General features: G+C 51.7%; 1 protein-coding gene across 2 annotated transcripts in view; it reads right to left on the bottom strand.

Annotated features, from left to right (window-relative positions):
* Nucleotides 1-16,302: 16,302 nt before the first annotated feature.
* LOC308501669 (rho GTPase-activating protein 8-like) overlaps nt 16,303-17,100 on the bottom strand; it is a 52,462-nt gene continuing 51,664 nt past the window's right edge. For both annotated transcript variants that reach the window (XM_081058373.1, XM_081058372.1), the window contains exon 13: nt 16,303-16,688. In XM_081058373.1, the coding sequence (XP_080914499.1) occupies nt 16,374-16,688 (315 nt within the window). In that variant the 3' untranslated portion in view covers nt 16,303-16,373. The remainder of the gene's footprint in view (nt 16,689-17,100) is intronic.

Consider the following 17,100-nt stretch of genomic DNA (forward strand, 5'->3'; position numbering starts at 1 on the left):
AGAGAGGGGGCCCCAAAGTACGTGGACATCTGCCTCCCGAAGCTTCGCCCACCCAACCAGTGCCCAGGTAACCTGTGCCCATGCACCAGGACAGCCGGCCTCCAGCACCTCCTCTGAGCAGCTCCGTCTGTACCCCCGCCCCCCCGTGAGCATCCATGGGGCCTCCCAGGATTGGAAGGTCCTGCAGGACAGGTCGTCAGATGGTCACCCTCTAGGTGGCCTCTGCTCACATGACAACGGTGATGGGGACTCACCCCTTCCCAGAGGGCGCTGCCTGCTGGGACCCTGTCTTACTTTGGGGGACGGCCGTAACAAAGCACCACACACCCCACAGCTCAAACAACAGAAATGTATTCTCTGCCAGTTCTGGAGGCTGGAAGCCCGACATCAAGGTGCCAGCAGGGCTGGTTCCTTCTGAGGCTGTGGGACAGACTGTTCAGGCCTCCGTCCCAGCTTCTGGTGACCAGGTCATCTCGTCCTCTTTTCTCACCATTTTCCTTCTGTGAGGTTTGCATTCCCTGGCCTATAGACGCTCCACACTGCTCCCTGCCTCCATCTAACATGGCTTCTCCCCGTGTGCGCATCTGTGTCTAAATTTTCCCTTTTCATAAGGACACACCACACTGACCACACAAATGATGTCACTTAAACCTAGACCTCCTACTTCCAAGTAAGGTCACGTGCACAGTACAGGGGATGAAGGCTTCATCTTTGGGGGAGACAACCATAACAGACCCCTCTCCTTCCCACGGCTTTTGCCCCCAGCAGCGCCCGGCACTGCCTCTTCTGCCTCATCTGTCCCCGCACGACTCACGGGTTGGAGAGCCCACGGTGTCACCCTGCTGACGAGCCTGTTCCCCGACCACTTGCTCTGTGCCTGCCCACCTGGCTCCTTCCTCAGACCGGCTCTGGCACATCACAGACCCTCACGGGGAATGGAAGTGCAGGAACTTAAAGTGACACACCGAGGTCACAGCCAGCAGGTGGCTTCAACTCCATGCCTGCGCTCCCAGCCACTCTGCTACTCTATCCACTGGGCACTCGTCACCTCTCAGGGAATGAGTGAATGGCTGGAGGCGACCCCACCAGGCCGCACAAGTGCCCAGTCCTGACCAGGCCACCTTGCCAGGCTGGGGCTGCTGATGGAGGTCTGGCCGTGGGGTGACTCCACGGAGGCATGAGGGGACAGAGAAGGGGGCACAGGCAGGCTAAGCACGACTCACCACACGCTGTCCCCCTGTCAGCCCAGAGTGCTCCTTAAACTAAACTCTGCTTTGCCTCCAGCCCCACCTGTCAGGACCCCCACGGCTGCCTGAGAAGAGTTCCTGCAGTTTCCTGGTGACGTTGCCGGGTGGGTTCCAGTCCCCACCCCAACGTCCTTCCAACTATGGCCTGGAGCTCCCCCAGGAGACGTCTGAGCAGGTAACTGATTGGAGAGGAGACCACCTGGCCAGGCCAGTCAGCACGCAAGCCACTGCCACTCAGCCCCCACCCCCCACCTGCAGGATCTCTCCCATACAGGACCCTGGGAGGAGCTGCGCCAGGGCACAGAGCGTGAGGTGCTGGCCACAGCTGCTGTTACTTCCACTGGCCTCCTTCCATATGGTGAGGCCCCAGCACCCACCCCCAAGGATCCCTGGTTTCCAAACACAAGGGAGGGACTCCACCCACCTGCAGGGCAGTGCAGCTCCAAAAGGGTCCCGTTTTGATGTCCAGTGACAGCTCTTGTTCCAGTAGCAGCAGGCAGTTTCCCAGTGTCAGAGAGGCTGAGGAAGCCTGGCTCCAGGTGGGGGCTGCGCAGGTATGCTTCTGTCCCAGCTTCCTCCCACACCTGGGTGAAGTCAGCAGGAGGAGCTGTTCCGACGGCCTCCACCAGGGGGGCTCTGCCCGGAAGTGGAGGGGGAGGCCCAGCCAGGAAAGGGCCACATCGGGGGCTGGCGCCGGCTCCCACCAGCCCCAGAGGGAGTCCCTGTGGGCATCTCTTTCCAAATCCATGTTCGGAGACTTCATGCGGGTAGTCTGAGATTGGCCATGTGGGAGTATTTACACCACAGAAATTGGCAAACACTGCAAATCAGGGTTTTATATTCCTAGAGAGCCAGTGGTTAAACACTGACCTGCACATTACTGTGTGTGTGTGTGCACGTATGTGTGTATGTGCACTTATGTTATGTGTGCACATGCATGCAAGTGACAGAGAAATCAAGGTGTGTGTTTCTCAGGTAAGCTTGTGTCCAGCACTAGCCAAAGTTGCTGGGTTTGAAATGCAACCCTAGATTTCTTACAAAATTTCCAGACAGATGCTAATTCTCTCGCCTTAGCAGTGGACCCAAAGTCTGTGGCTCTAAACCAGCAATTTCACAAGGAGGCTTATGTGTGTTAATTAACATCTCTTCCTGCATTGATGTAAATGAATCTGGCCAAATACTACAAAACGCAATTAGACCAGCTTTTTTGGGGGAGGAATCAAGAAAAATTGCTCAAGGGTCGGCCCAGTGGCTCAGGCAGTTGGAGCTCCGTGCTCCTAAGGCCGAAGGCTGCCGGTTCGATTCCCACATGGGCCAGTGTCAGATGGCTCACTTGGTTGGAGCGTGGGCTCTCAACCACAAGGTTACCGGTTCGACTCCTGCAAGGGATGGTGGGCTGTGCCCCCTGCAACTAACAATGGCAACTGGACCTGGAGCTGAGCTGCTCCACACCTAAGACTGAAAGGACAACAACTTGACTTGGAAAAAGTCCTGGAAATACACAGTTCCCCAATGAAGTCCTGTTCCCCTCCCCCACAAAAAGAATTACTCAAAACTTGGACACAAGGCATGCCTTTAATGTCCTTCCAGAGGAGTGTCTCTCAAACTTGTTTGAGCATGAGAATCCCCTGGTTGAAATTCATTGTTGGGCTCACCCCAGCTATGCTGATTTGTTAAAGGATGGGCCACATAATCCATGCCATGCAGTAAGAGAGCTCTCTGGAAATGTCACTGTCACCATCAGGAAAGAAGCATCCAGACCTCAAGCCGTGTGAGCTTGAAGCCCCTGGGAGCCATCTCTTACTTTTAAAAAATGTCATTAATTATTTAAAGCCTTAATTTCCCTTATGTGCCCACCCACCAGACTCAGCTTACCTACAACCCTCAGGGATATTTCCTGCATACCCAATGACTGTGGACCAGCTCTGCCCGGGAAACCCAGCAAACTTCACCATCCACCAACCAGACTGCCTTCAAAGGGGTCTGAACCCCAGCCTTGGGGAGGGGAGTTCTTCCAAATTGTTCCTTCCTTGGGTCCTCTGATGCAGCCTTAGGGTGTTCTAGATATTATTTTACACCTTCATAGTTATGGCCCTGATATAACTAGTGGTTGTTTACACTAAACTTTTCCTTTTCAAATTATGGTGTGGTTTCTGCTTCCTGATTGAACCTTAACTGACATGCCTTATATCCTGAAACCTTGCTAAATCCACTTATACATTATAGTAGCTGTTATGGCTTTCTACATAAACCATTATGTCATCTGCAAATACAGACAACTTTACTTCCTTCCGATCTTCATGCCTATCGTCTTTCTTGCCTTTTCGCAATAGCCAGGACCTCCAACACAATCTGAATGGGAGCAATGAGAGTAACCATCCTTGTCTAGTTTCTGACTTCAGGGAAGAATTTTCAATAATTTCACCATTAAGTATGTTATTTAGTAGACAGAAGTTCTCTTCTATTGTTAGTTTGCGTAGATATCTTTTATATCACAAATGATGATTAAATTTTGTCAAATACTTATACTGTATCTATTTAAAAACCATGTGGGTTTTATTCCTTTATTTCGTAAATACAGTGAGTTATACTAATTTTCAAATGACAAGCCACCATGGAGTTCCTGGGATAAACTCTACTTGGCCATAATCTAGTATCTTTTTATACTGCTTTATTTGATTTGTTAATATTTGCCTTATTTATTTCTTTAAAATTAAGAGGAAAAAGTACTCCTTTATATAACTCAGATATTTACAATTTCCAATGTTTTTTATTATTTCCTAAATGTCCAGGTTTCAATCTGTTGTCATTTTCTATCACCTTGAAGATATTCCTTTGGCATTTTTCCCCTCTTTCTTCTGCCTCCCCCTACCCCACTCAGATTCAAGCTGTTGTTTCTCAGCCTGGTTGTGTAGGACCCACATTGGTATTACAAGCCTTGCTCTCCCCCCCCGGCTGAGTCAATCAGTCACCAGTCGTTGGTCGGCCACTCACAGCAGCTCACAGCAACTCTTGCCAGCTGCTGGCTGCTCACAATGGCTGCCGGCCATTCACGCTGGCCACCGGCCGCTCATGGTGGCACACAGCAGCCCGCGGCAGCACACATGAGGGGACAGAGTCCGAGACAGCAGTTTCCAAGCTCTCGACCTCACATGGAAAGGTGCTAGCCCAGGTAGTAGATGGACGTAAGCTGTTACCGGTTAGCCAATTGGCCACTGATGTAACTGCCGTGCCTATGTTGGTTGGTTGGCAGGCAGAGAACCGGACGGGGGATTGTGGATTGTGTGGATCCTACTTCCTCTGTCTTGCCCAGCCGCCAGCAAGAATGGGTGTAGGAAGACCCCTTGTTGGGGTACTGGCAGATGTTTGCTTTTGTGTCTCCAACCCAGCCGCCATCGAGAATATAGTGGTATGACTCCCCACCTATGGCTCCGTGGGTGTTCCTTTCTGGCCTCACCATGTCCTGCGTTCTTATGTGGGGAGCGGGACCAGAGTCCCTGTATGACACAAGGCGCAGCGAGCAAGATATGGTGCCGGCCAAAACTCTCCAAAGGATGGTGGAGCAGTTTGTGTGTGTGAAAGCTCAGCTTCAGGAGGCCCATGAAGAGTGGCGCCCGGAGCAGGAAACGTAATCTGCCTGGGAGAAATGTGACCCTTCGGTGAATTGATGGTCCTGTCTAACATCCAGATGGCACGCCACCCTGTTGGCTGTGGCGGGTGTCTCCTGATTTTTGGTGGTCTGCTGCTGCCTTAGGCTCCGAGGGTTGCGGACGTCTTACACTGAGCCCTCCACCCAATCAGACGCCTGGCAGGAGCGAGCAGGATTCTGGCCGGGTAGGAATGGAGTCTGACTCTGGGCAGGAGGACAGGTGGTCCCCACACAGTGTGTGGTAGCCGGTAGTCACTGTTCTCAGGAGTTGGACCCCCGAGGAGGGGTGGGAGGACATGGACGGCTCTCTGGCCAGCGTGGAGAGGGCCTGCAGGCTCTAGGTGAGCGGTTGCTGGAGGAGCAGGTGAGTGTGGGCTGGACGTTCCTCACCGCCTTTTGTTGTAACATGGAGGATGGGCTTAATGAAATAGCTCATGTGCAGGAACAGCAGCCCCAGGGGGGAGGCGGTGGAAGCTCGGGCCGCCAGTTAGAGGAGATTCTCACTGTGGTGCATCATAACTCGGAGGAAGAACTTGCTGGAATAGACCAGGTGCAGGACCAGGTGTCCCAGTGGGAGGCGCTGGAAGCCTGGGTCCACTTGTTAGAGGAGGAGCCCCACAGTGGAGACTCTGGACAACATGAGTGGAGACAATGTAGCTCCCAACCCCCACCCCTGGCCCATCATGAAGCAAAGGGTAAAATGTGAGCAACCTTTGGGCCCCGGGGGCGTTGCTGCCGGCAACCCAGCTGTAACTGAGTTCACAACCTACACCCCTTACACTCCCACTGAGTTACAGGAGCTGGGGGGGCCGTGCCGACAGCGCCCTGGAGAGCCAGTTTCGGCTTGGCTACTACGTTTATGGGATGAGGGGGCAGACAACATTCTCTGCTCCCCAGGCGAGATGGGAAAGCTAGCCTTTGTGACAGAGCATCCGTCCCTGCGACAAAGGTTACAGAACTGCCATAGGTTGGCCCACGACCAGGGCAACCACTCTCTAATGGAGTGGCCCACTGCTGCAGTACGCACAGTATGGGGACAGGCTGGTGAGCTGCCAGACTCTGTGAGTCAATGGCAGTCATATACGGAACTTACTCAAATCATCCGTGAAATGGGTATGAGACATGCTATGTTCAACCCTAACATATGGGGGCCGGATGACGAGCTTTTTACAGCCAGCATGAGAACTGGTTTTGGATACTGTACCTGAGAGTGCTTTTGGATCCTTGGTTGCCATTCTTACGCCCCACGTGGGGCGGCGGATCCATGAAGTTACAACTGTCATGGCCACCCTGGGGGATGTTGAAAGCTGGAGGCGAAGGAAGTTAAGACAGGAGGTCCGTGCAGTTGAGACCTGGAAGCCCAAACCAAAGGTAAAGTTGCAAGGTCACGAGCCTCAGAGAGTAACATGCGCACAGATGTGGCGTGATCTCGTGGCAGCAGCGGTCGATCAGGAAAAAATAGACCGACAACCCAATGTACTGTTGTTGGAACTTTGGAAATAGCTGCATCCGGAACAGAAATTCCGGCGAAGCCTAAAGGAGAAGTCTGGGAAAGCACGACCCGTGTCCCTCCAGGACTTCATGCAGCTGCTTGAGGCCGACTCCTTTCAGCTTGATTAGCGGTGGGGCCAAGGTACCCGATCAGAGGGGACGAGCAGGGACCGGAGGCCCCACGTGGAACTGTCCATACATTGGTCCCCTTTTAATGTGCAGAGGGTTTTGGCCCTAGTGGACACTGGCGCAGACTGCAGTCTCATTTATGGGAACCCAGAACTGTTCCCCAGACAAGCAATCTGCATTGATGGCTACGGGGGAAAGACTGTGACTGTGAAAGCCTTTCCTTACCACTGGGTATAGGAAGGCTTCCCCCTTGTACCTACAAGGTTTATGTCTCCCCCGTTCCGGAGTATATTCTAGAGCTGGACGTGCTACATGGCCTCAGCTTACAGACGTGGGTTGGAGAGTTCCGTCTCTGGATCCGGGTGGTGAAAACGGTGACACACAGGCATGCTCACCACCCTCCTCAAGTGTAGCTGCAGCCCCAGCACGTGGTTACAGTATGACAGTACTGTCTGCCAGGAGGGCAGGAGGAGATTGGTCGTACAACTTTGGAATTGGAGAAGGCACATATTGTGAGGCCAACACACAGTCCATTTAACTCCCCAGTATGGCCTGTCAAGAAGTCAGATGGGGGGACTGGCCCGGTGGCTCAGGTGGTTGGAGCTCCATGCTTCTAATGCCAAAGGCTGCCAGTTTGATTCCCACGTTGGCCAGTGGGCTCTCAACCAAAATGTTGTCCGACTCCCGCAAGGGATGGTGGGCAGCGCCCCCTGCACCTAAGATTGAACACGGCACCTTGAGCTGAGCTGCCGCTGAGCTCCCGGATGGCTCAGTTGGTTGGAGCGCATCTTCTCAACCACAAGGTTGCCGGTTCGACTCCTGCAATGGATGGTGGGCTGCGCCCTCTGCAACTAGTAACGGCAACTGGACCTGGAGCTGAGCTGCGCCCTCCACAACTAAGACTGAAAGGACAACAACTTGACTTGGAAAAAGTCCTGGAAGTACACACTGTTCCCCAATAAAGTCCTGTTCCCCTTCTCCCAATAAAACCTTAAAAAAAAAAAAAAAAGGAAGCCAGATGGGACCTGGCGAATGACTGTGGACTATAGGGAGTTAAATCAGGTGACACCACCCTTGCACGCGGCAGTGCCTTCAATACATGATTTAATGGATCGTCTGACTGTCAGCCTGGGGACATTTCACTATGTAGTGGACTTGGCCAATGCTCTTTTCTCCATTGACATTGCACCCGAGTGTCAAGAGCAGTTTGCTTTTACTCGGGACGGGCGGCAGTGGACTTTTCAAGTCCTTCCACAAGGATACTTGCACAGCCCCACTATCTACCACGGGCTCGTGGCCCGGGATTTGGCACAGTGGGATCGTCTGTCCTCTGTGGCCTTGTTTCATTATGTTGATGATATTTTACTAACATCTGATTCTCTTTCAGATTTAGAGCAAGCAGCTCCGTCTCTTCTCCGCCACCTGAAGTCACATGGCTGGGCGGTGAATGAGGAAAAGGTCCAAGGCCCTGGCTTATCCGTCAAGGTTTTGGGTGTCGTGTGGTCAGGTAAGACAAAGGTTATACCTGAGGCGATTATTGATAAGATACAAGCCTTTCCCCGGCCGACCAAGGTCTCCCAACTGCAGACGTATTTGGGTCTGCTAGGATATTGGCGGGCGTTTATACCCCATTTAGCACAATGGCAAGGCCCTTGTACAACATGATTAAAAAGGGGGCCTCATGGGATTGGACAGAGGCTATAGAGCAAGCCTTCGTTGCCACGAAACGGGCAGTGCAGCAGGCACAGGCTCTGCAAGTGGTAGACCCTGGCCGCCCATTTGAACTTGACGTTCATGTAACCGAAGAGGGGTACGGATGAGGCCTCTGAAAATGGCAGGAGCGTCGCCGGTCGCCAGTGGGATTTTGGTCCCAATTGTGGAAAGGAGAGGAAGTCTCTAATAGAGAAGCAGCTGGCTGCTGTGTACGCAGCCCTAGTGGCCACAGAAGCCATCACAGGAACGGCATGGGTGTTGGTTCAAACCACCTATCCTGTCCAGGGGTGGGTCCATACGTGGACCCAGGGACCCAAAACGGGGGTGGCACAGACCACGACCCTCGCCAAGTGGGGTGCCTACTTGGAGCAACGTAGCACTCTTAGCTCAAGCCCTTTGAGCACAGAGCTACAACAGGTCCTGGGGCCTTGAAGCTTGTGGCCCAGGCTGAGCCAAGCACTCTGCCTAGAGGGGAGGACTTGGAGCCCTCGCCCTACAAAGAAGGACAGTCCCCAGTGCCTGAGGATGCCTGGTTTACTGATGGTTCTAGTCGAGGAGCTGCAGCCGTTTGGATGGTTATTGTGTGCAGCCCGAAACAGACACCATTTGGTTTGATACTGGGACGGGCCAGGGTAGCCAGTGGGCTGAATTACGGGCTGTGTGGATGGTAATCAGCCATGAGCCTGGGCCCTAGTTATTTGTACTGACAGCTTGGTGGTGTTCCGGGGCCTAACGCTGTGGCTTCCTACATGGAAACACCAAAACTGGTTGGTAGGACACCGTCCATTGTGGGGACAAGCCATGTGGCAGGACCTCTGGGACCTAGGGCAGAGAAAGGCAGTGACTCTAATGCATGTCACAGGTCACTCCCCTTAGTGTCCCCAGGTAACGATGAAGCAGATGCCCTAGCACGGGTCCGATGGTTAGAACGGGCTCCTGCCACTGACGTGGCCCATTGGCTGCACAGGAAATTGCAGCACGCCGGAAGCCAAACCATGTGGCAGGTGAGCAGACGCTGGGGTCTGCCTTTGAAATGGCAGGAGATAGAAGATGCCTGCTATGATTGTGCTGTCTGTGCCTAGGACAGTCCCCAAAGGCGGAGGCTCCCCTGGGAGACACTGCAGATAACGCGAGGGAGGGTGCCCCTCACTCGCTGGCAAGTGGATTACATTGGACCCCTGCCTAAGGCCCGCAATGCGATATACGCGTTTACAGCAGTGGACACTGCTACGGGGTTGATGTTTGCCTGGCCTTGTCCGGCTGCGGATCAGCGACATACAGTGGTCGCTCTTACACGGCTGTGCGCCCTCTATGGGCGCCCCCAAGTCATTGAAAGTGACAGGGGTACCCATTTTACGGGGCAAGAGGTGCAGCGCTGGGCTGCCAGGATGGACGTGCAATGGTTGTTTCATGCTCCGTGTAACCCACAAGCAGCTGGCATAATTGAACGCTACAACGGCCTTTTGAAGCAAGGTCTCTGGGTGTCAAAACACCCTCCCACGATGCGTGACTGGGCCTCGCGTCTATGGGATGTCCTCAGAGTCCTGAATGAGAGACCACGGAAGGGAGGACCGGCACCAGTAGAAGCTCTGCTACATCGAACGGCCGCTCCCATTCAATTACAAGTTACCACCAGTGAGACTCGGGTAAAGCCAGGCTACGGCAGAAATGGAAACATTTTGCTGCCAGCACCCACATGCTTGACAGCAGGGGAACGGCAGCAATGGACTTGGCCCTGGTGGGTCAAAGGCCACCACTGTCGATGGTTGGGCCTGATAGCCCCATGGGGGGCTGGTTTGACTCATGATTTGCAAGTGACGCCAGGGGTGGTGGCTGAGTGGCCACCGCAAGTGACTGTAGTATATGGAGGTCCCGATACCGGGATGATTTTGCAGGGAACCTATGTGCTCTCACTATGGGGTCCCCTGTTCTGTTACATGTTGAAACTACGCAAGGGACTCCAAGCACTGCCATAAAGGTCTGGTACCACAAACCGGGAAAGGTGCCAGTGACAGCGACCCTCCTTTCCCAGGACAAAAGGCTAGCGTGTATCCTCCCAGATGGAAGAGATTTGCCATTGTTGGTTGCTAAGACTACTGTTTCTTTCTGTCCGTAGGTACCTGTAGGCTAAAATGGCACAGGGACCCTTGCAGAAGATGCTTGTCATGTAAATTGTGAGGCGAGACCCTATAGAGGTGGAGTGTGGGGACAGAGTCTCAGAGAGGTTTCCCGGCTCTGGGCTTAAGGGGAAAGGTCTGGCTCAGGTAGTAGATGGCCGTCAGCTGTGGCTAATTGGCCGTCAGCTGTAAGCAGTTAGCCATTGGCCACTGATATAACTGCCGTGGCTGAGCTAATAACGCGGCCAGCATAGAAAGAGCCCAGCAGCTGCCGGAGAGCTAGACCCCCGTGGAGCGGTTGTTGGTTGGTTGGTAGAGAAGCGGATGGCGGATTGCAGATTGTGTGGATCCTACTTCCTGTGTCTTGCCTGGCCACCAGTGAGACTGGGTGCAGGAAGACCCCTTGTTGGGGTACTGGCGGATGTTTGCTTTCATATCTCCAACCCAGCTGCCAGCGAGAATATAGTGGTATGACTCCCCTATTTATGGCTCCGTGGGTGTTCCTTTTTGGCCTCACCATGTCCTGTGTTCTCATGCGGGGAGCGGGACCAGAGTCCCTGCATGACAACACAGCAGCCCATGGCACCTCATGCTAACCTCCGGCTGCTCACGGCAGCCCAGCTCCAGGGAGAGCTGTTGTTCACAATCTTAGCTGTAGAGGGCACAGCTCACTGGCCCATGTGGGAATCGAACCGGCGACCTCAGCGTTAGGAACACAGTGCTCCAACCATCTAAGCCACCGGGCCAGCCCTCTTTGGTATATTTTGTAGTGCAGGTCTGTTGGTGAAAAAATTCCTTAGTTTTCTTTTTCCTGAAAAATGTTTGTATTTAACCTTCATTCTTGAAGAATATTTTTGTTGGTATAGAATTCTGTTTTGATACGTTCCCTCTCCTTTGGGCATTTTATTCCTTTATCATATTGGACCAAGGTATTCTTCCACTGTCTTTTGCACTTCATAGTTTTGGCTCATGAATCAGCTGATATCCATTGTTGGTCTTCTGTTTGCAATGTTTCATTTTTTCTGGATGCCTCCAAGATTTTTCTCTTTATTTTTGGTTTTCAGAAGTTCACTATTGTGTGTTTAGGTGTAATTTTTCAAGCTTGGGGTTTGCTAATATTATTGAATCTGACAATGTATGTCTTTCACCAAATTGGGGGTATTTTCGGCCATAATTTTCAATTTTTGTGTGCTCTATTCTCTCTGTCTCTGTCTCTGTCTCTCTGTCTCTCTGTCTCTCTCTCTCCTGCCTCTGAAACTTCAACTATGTGTATGTAAGATATTTTGATCTTTTCCTACAGGCCCCTGAGACTCTGTTCATATTTTTTTCAAACTTTTTATTATTTGTTCTTCAGATAGGGTAATTTCTATTGGTCTAGCTTCAAGGAACTGACTCTTTCCTGTCATTTCCATTTTCCTAATAAACACACCAGTGTTTTGTTTGATTTTTATAATTTTTAAAAATTTCAGATACTATATTTCTAGAATTCTAGAATTCTAGAATTCCCCTTTGTTTTTTCATGATTTCTATGTTTTTTACTGAGACTTCCTATCTTTTCATTTACTGTAAGCATATTTCCCTTTATACACTTCAGGATGCATGTAATAGCTACCTTTACATCCTAGACTAGCACTGTTTCCAATAACTGTAACTGTATCATTTTAAGTTTGGTCTCTGTTGACTGTTTTAGAGTGGGTTACATTTTCTTCTTTCTTTGTCTGATGAATAATTTTTATTGGGTCCTGGACACTGTGAAAATTATGCTGGGTTCTGTTGTATTCCTCTGAAGACTAGTGGTTTTTGTTTGTTTGCTTTAGCAGGCATTTAACTTGGATGGACTCATATTGCAAACTCTGTCAATCGGTCGCTCAAACCTCAGTTCAGTTCCTTTATCCACAGCTTGTGTCTGTCCTGCACATATGTGGCTCAGAGATCCGGCAGAACTCTGAGCAGAATTTATGCACAGATTGTAGGCTGCCCCTCTCTGGCTTCTCCTGTCTGGAATTCCCTACTCCTTTTCTAGTGATTGTGGTTGTTCCAAACTCTGTCCTCTGTTCTTTGAGCCAAAACGATTGTGAGTTTCTATTGGAGATACAGGCACGCTAACAGAGGTGCCAACTTTGGTCTGGCTCAGGTTAAAAGCCACATAATGGAAGCTCATCCTGTGCCATTTGCTTTTCCAAGTGTTCTCTTCCCTCCAGGACCCATTCTTGTCCAAGTCATTGTGGATTTAGTTGTGTTGTTTTATATATTTTGTCTGGAGCTCACAGGTGTCTGTGGAAAGGTCAAGTCCTGCAGGAATTGTTCAGCCATGCCGGAAATGGAACACTTAGGTATATTTTGTACATGTAGAAAACATTGCAGAAGTAAAGGCCCCTTTGTTCCTCTATGAGGAATTTAGTATGTCACCTTCCTGTTCACTTTTTAACATTTCTTTTTCTATGTATGTCGTTCAAAAAGCATAACAACGTTCACTTCATAAACTATATACTGGATTGGGGAGCTTTTTAATTTTATACAAGTGAAAGCACACTGTAATTATCATTCTGCAACCTTTTGCCCTCTCAAAGTACTATTTTGAGGTCTATCCATGTTGAAACATACAGATCCAGCTTATTCATTTTAACTGCAGGACACGACACAGTCAGGTGGCTGTGATTCCAATTTGCCTGCAATTCCTTCCACTGACGGCCATGTAAGCTGCCTCTAACTATTTTCTCAGACAACAACACAGCACTCATACTCTTGCACCTACCTTTCCAGCTATTTACCTAGACATGCCAATTGCTGGATCAGCTTTAACTTTACCAGCTTGTTAAATTGCTCTTCAAAGTACTTGTAACAATTTCCACCTCTACCCACAGAACGTGCAAGGGCCCATTCCTCAAAGTATTAACAATGATTTTCTATGGGTGATAAAATTTCAAGTGACGTTCACTTCTTTTTTCTTTTTTTACACTTTCTGTCATTGATTTCCACCCCCCACCCCCAGCAGTTATATTGTCCTTATAACAAAGCAGTAAAGCTTTTTGTTATCAAACCAACAGAACTTGCTCTTCCTCTTGTATCCCTTCCATCTCAGGGAAGACCACCACCCTCAGCTGCTCATGACTCTCTCCTGTCTCCCTCCCTGCACCTGCCTGTATCCTGCACATACTGCTTTAGTTCTAAAAACATTTAGTGCGTGCATTTCTTTCCTTGTTTTCCACCTAACTGTGAGACTGACACTGCCTGGCACAAAACAGGTGCTTTAAAGTACGTGGAATTGCAAAGTGGACCCTGCCTTTCCTATTACACAAATGGGGAAAAGCTCGAAGAACTTACCCCAGTCACACGTCCATGGTGTAGGACAGAATCCCAAGCTGAGCCTTCCAACTCTGAACTCCCCATCAGGTGAAATGACTCGCCTAGGGTCACGCAGTTGTGAATCTGAGCTGGTACCAGAGGTGGGGTGCTCAGTCCTTGCTTCCCCAGTGACTGCCCTGGCTCTCTTCAGGGCACACTGACTGCTTTGATTTGCTTCAGACTTTTTATGTTCTGGACAGGATACAGTAATTCACTGCATATCAGCTACAAGTTCTGGGCAGCCTGCCTGCTCTCTGGAGTCACTTAAAATCTGTCATTCCTGTAAAAGTGAATGTTTGGACAATTTATTCCACACCTCCTGCCAACACAGACACCCTGGAGTCCTCATTTCAGCGTCGCATTTCATTGTTTTAAGCTGCAGTGCGCTGCATGTGCTTCTGAGACATTATCACCGATAATGTGGGAACGATCAGGAAATGGTGCTTTGATTCAGGGAAGGGTGACAAGGCCACACCATGCTGCAGCTAGGATCCCACAATTCTCGTTTGTGAAGGGAAGACTGTTACCAAAGCAGCCACGGGAGAACATCTCAGGACCCCCTCAGGCGTCAGAAAATTGGAGACGTATATTTCATGAACGTAAACTTTGCGCTGTAAACCTTTCTGCATAATGCATGAGACTTGATTTACTGTCGTTGTTCATGCTGGTGTTCACATTGGTGTGTACTTCAGGGGACCATAATTTTTATTTCAGATTTTTCTTTTCCTACAACAGCACTCAGAGGCCGTTTTAGCATTGTTCTGAATTGTGAGTACAAGATGCCAGGTAGCTTTTCCAGCGGCTGCGGCCAGGGGACAGGCGGGGCTTTGCCTCGGGCTCCAGACTGAGTCCGTCTTTGGGATCCCGCTCAGGCTCGGCCTGGGCTCCCTGTGCTGGGTGGTTGGTCAGAGCTGGAGGGTTGTGTTTAGAAACAAAGAATAAAGAATGAAAGAAAGGAAAAAGGCTTTGTAGCAGAGCAGAGAAGAAATGAAACAATAATCACTTTCTAAGATGCACAAGAGAATTATTCTAGCTTAGGCTGACCGGGAGAGTGAGCTAAAAGGAACAGAAAAGACAGATGAAGAATGGGAACGGGGTGGGGAGCCCAGGAACTGAGAAAGGGAGATGCAGGCAGGCCAGTGAAGAAAGAGTGGGGAGGAGACAAGCGAGGAGTCCAGAAGACTCGCTCACATCAGCAGGCTCTGATGGCTTCCGGAATGCCCAGGGCTCAGGGCTGGAGCCTGGAGCAGTGAGGGCACAGGCCGTGGTCGTCGAGCTCGGTGAGGCTGGCATGGGGTGAGCAGGGGCTGGAGCCTCTCGAAGTCTGTGAGCTCCAGGGCACTTGCAAACCGCTGCCCTCTGCTTAGGGCAACTGCAGCTGCTGAAGAGAAGTACGCGTGGGCCGTACTGACCGAGGGCCGTGGACGGCCATCTGGGGGCACCAGAGACTGCTTTCAACACAAAGATCGAAATGATTCCAGTCCAGGAAGTGTCCAAAATACTGTGGCGGTGCCCACGTGGTGTTGTTTGACCGTGTTCAGATAGGAAACAGGTACGTGGCGGTTAACCTGGCTCAGGGTGGTGCCCAGGTGGTGAATCTGTCTAAGTCAGAGTGACCTGTGAGCAAATGCCCTTGGCCACAGGCCCAAGGCAGGTCTCCAGTCAGTCGGCCTCACCCTGAATGTTCTGAGCTCGGGCAGGGAAGAGGGGTGTCACTTAAGTCCCCTCAAGCCCCAACCAAGAATACCTACGTGGCTGGGCTGCCATGAGTCCCAAAAGGCAGGAGGGGAAGGTCCTTCTGCAGCACCCCTGGCACTCAGCAGGGACCCAGCAGAGGGTGGCAGCAGTCCCCTCGCCAGCTTGTGGCCCTGCATCACTGGTGTCACCGTCCTCTGACCCCTGAGGAGGCACCTACCTTGGCCCCCGACCACATCTGCCTTCCCTCACCCAAGGAAGACATAATTCCTTGAGCAACAGGGTCTCCTATCCCAGCACCCCATGACCCAGCTCCATGTCCTCTGCTGCAGAAACTTCAATAGGATCTATGTCCTTATCACTGAATGGCCAGGACCACAGGGCAGTAACGCGTCCTGGAGCCCTCAGGAAGGCCAACTGCTTTACTGCCTTAATTCTCCACCCTGCCCATAGTCACCCCTTTGCCAAGGAATTTGCAGAGCCCTCCCACTGTGACCCGGCCTTGGCCATGAGACTGGCTTTGGCCAACAGGGTGTGAGCACATATGACAGCAGCCAAAGCTGGGAACCTGCCTGTACTAGGTGCTTGCACTTCTGCCTGCGTCATGGGGACACACCCCATTCAGCCACTACAGGGAAATGTGACACCTGCAGGACAGCTGTCCCTCCCCAGCGGCCCCACATGTGTGAGCGGGTCCCGACAAGACCGGAATCGCCCAGCTGACCCACTGACTGCCGGGCCAGAGTAAACAGCTGCTGGTTTGTCACACAGCATTATAGCTGCAATAGGTGCTGGATACAAGGCCCTAGCCAATCAATTCCCATGTTCAGTTAAGCCATATCCGGTTATAATTCGAACAGATCCATCCTCTTGTCTCAGCCCACAGCTTAAAAACCAGAACCACGGAACTGCCACTGGAAGGTTCAGTAAAAGTTCATTTAATGGCAAATTTACAAAATACACAATGCGAGCACAGATGGATAGACCTCAGCGTGATATTGCCAGCACCAGTGGAGTCTCCAGGCCAGTGCCAGGGGACGGAGGTGCCGCGGGCGTGGAGACGTCTCCGGAGGAGGGGCTGCCTTGTTCTCTTCCCCCAACCATGCTGGCGCCCAGCTCCCTGCGGGCGTCCGGGGCGCTGAAGACCTTTCCGTGGTACTCGATCAGCAGCTCGGTGAACAGGTTCAGGGGCACGAGAGCACTCAGGGAGGACGCCCCCTGGGACGGCCAGATTAAATTCAGCCCAAAGACACAGGCCAGATTGGAGCTGTTCATTTTGTTGAAAATGCTCTCCCGAGACACCTGCAGGACACATGCGAGGCAAGCGGAGTGACCCGTGGGTCCTGGCAGTGGGCAGAGCGCTGGGCTGGGAGCCACCAGCCAGCACTGAGACCTTTTGCTGCTACCTCCCTGCTCCCAGCCTGTTTCCCCATCGTAGAGGGAAAGGATCAGCCTTGATGTCCCAAGGGACCCTCTGGCTCTGCCCTTCTTCTGGGGTCCCTCCAGCACCCTCCGACTCCTCTTGTACTCCAGAGGACTCAGTCCACTCAGGTGGTGGTGGGGTCTCTGGCACAGTGAGCAGGAGCATGGCCTCTGGGTCACCTGCCTAGATGACCCGGGGACACAGCCCCTCCCTCCAGAACTCGCCTGGCTGAGGAGATGACGTGGGAACAGAGGCCCCCAGTAAAGAAGGTCATGGGCAGTAACCGAAGGC

Source organism: Rhinolophus hipposideros (genome assembly GCF_964194185.1).
Source record: "Rhinolophus hipposideros genome assembly, chromosome: 9".
NCBI lineage: Eukaryota > Metazoa > Chordata > Mammalia > Chiroptera > Rhinolophidae > Rhinolophus > Rhinolophus hipposideros.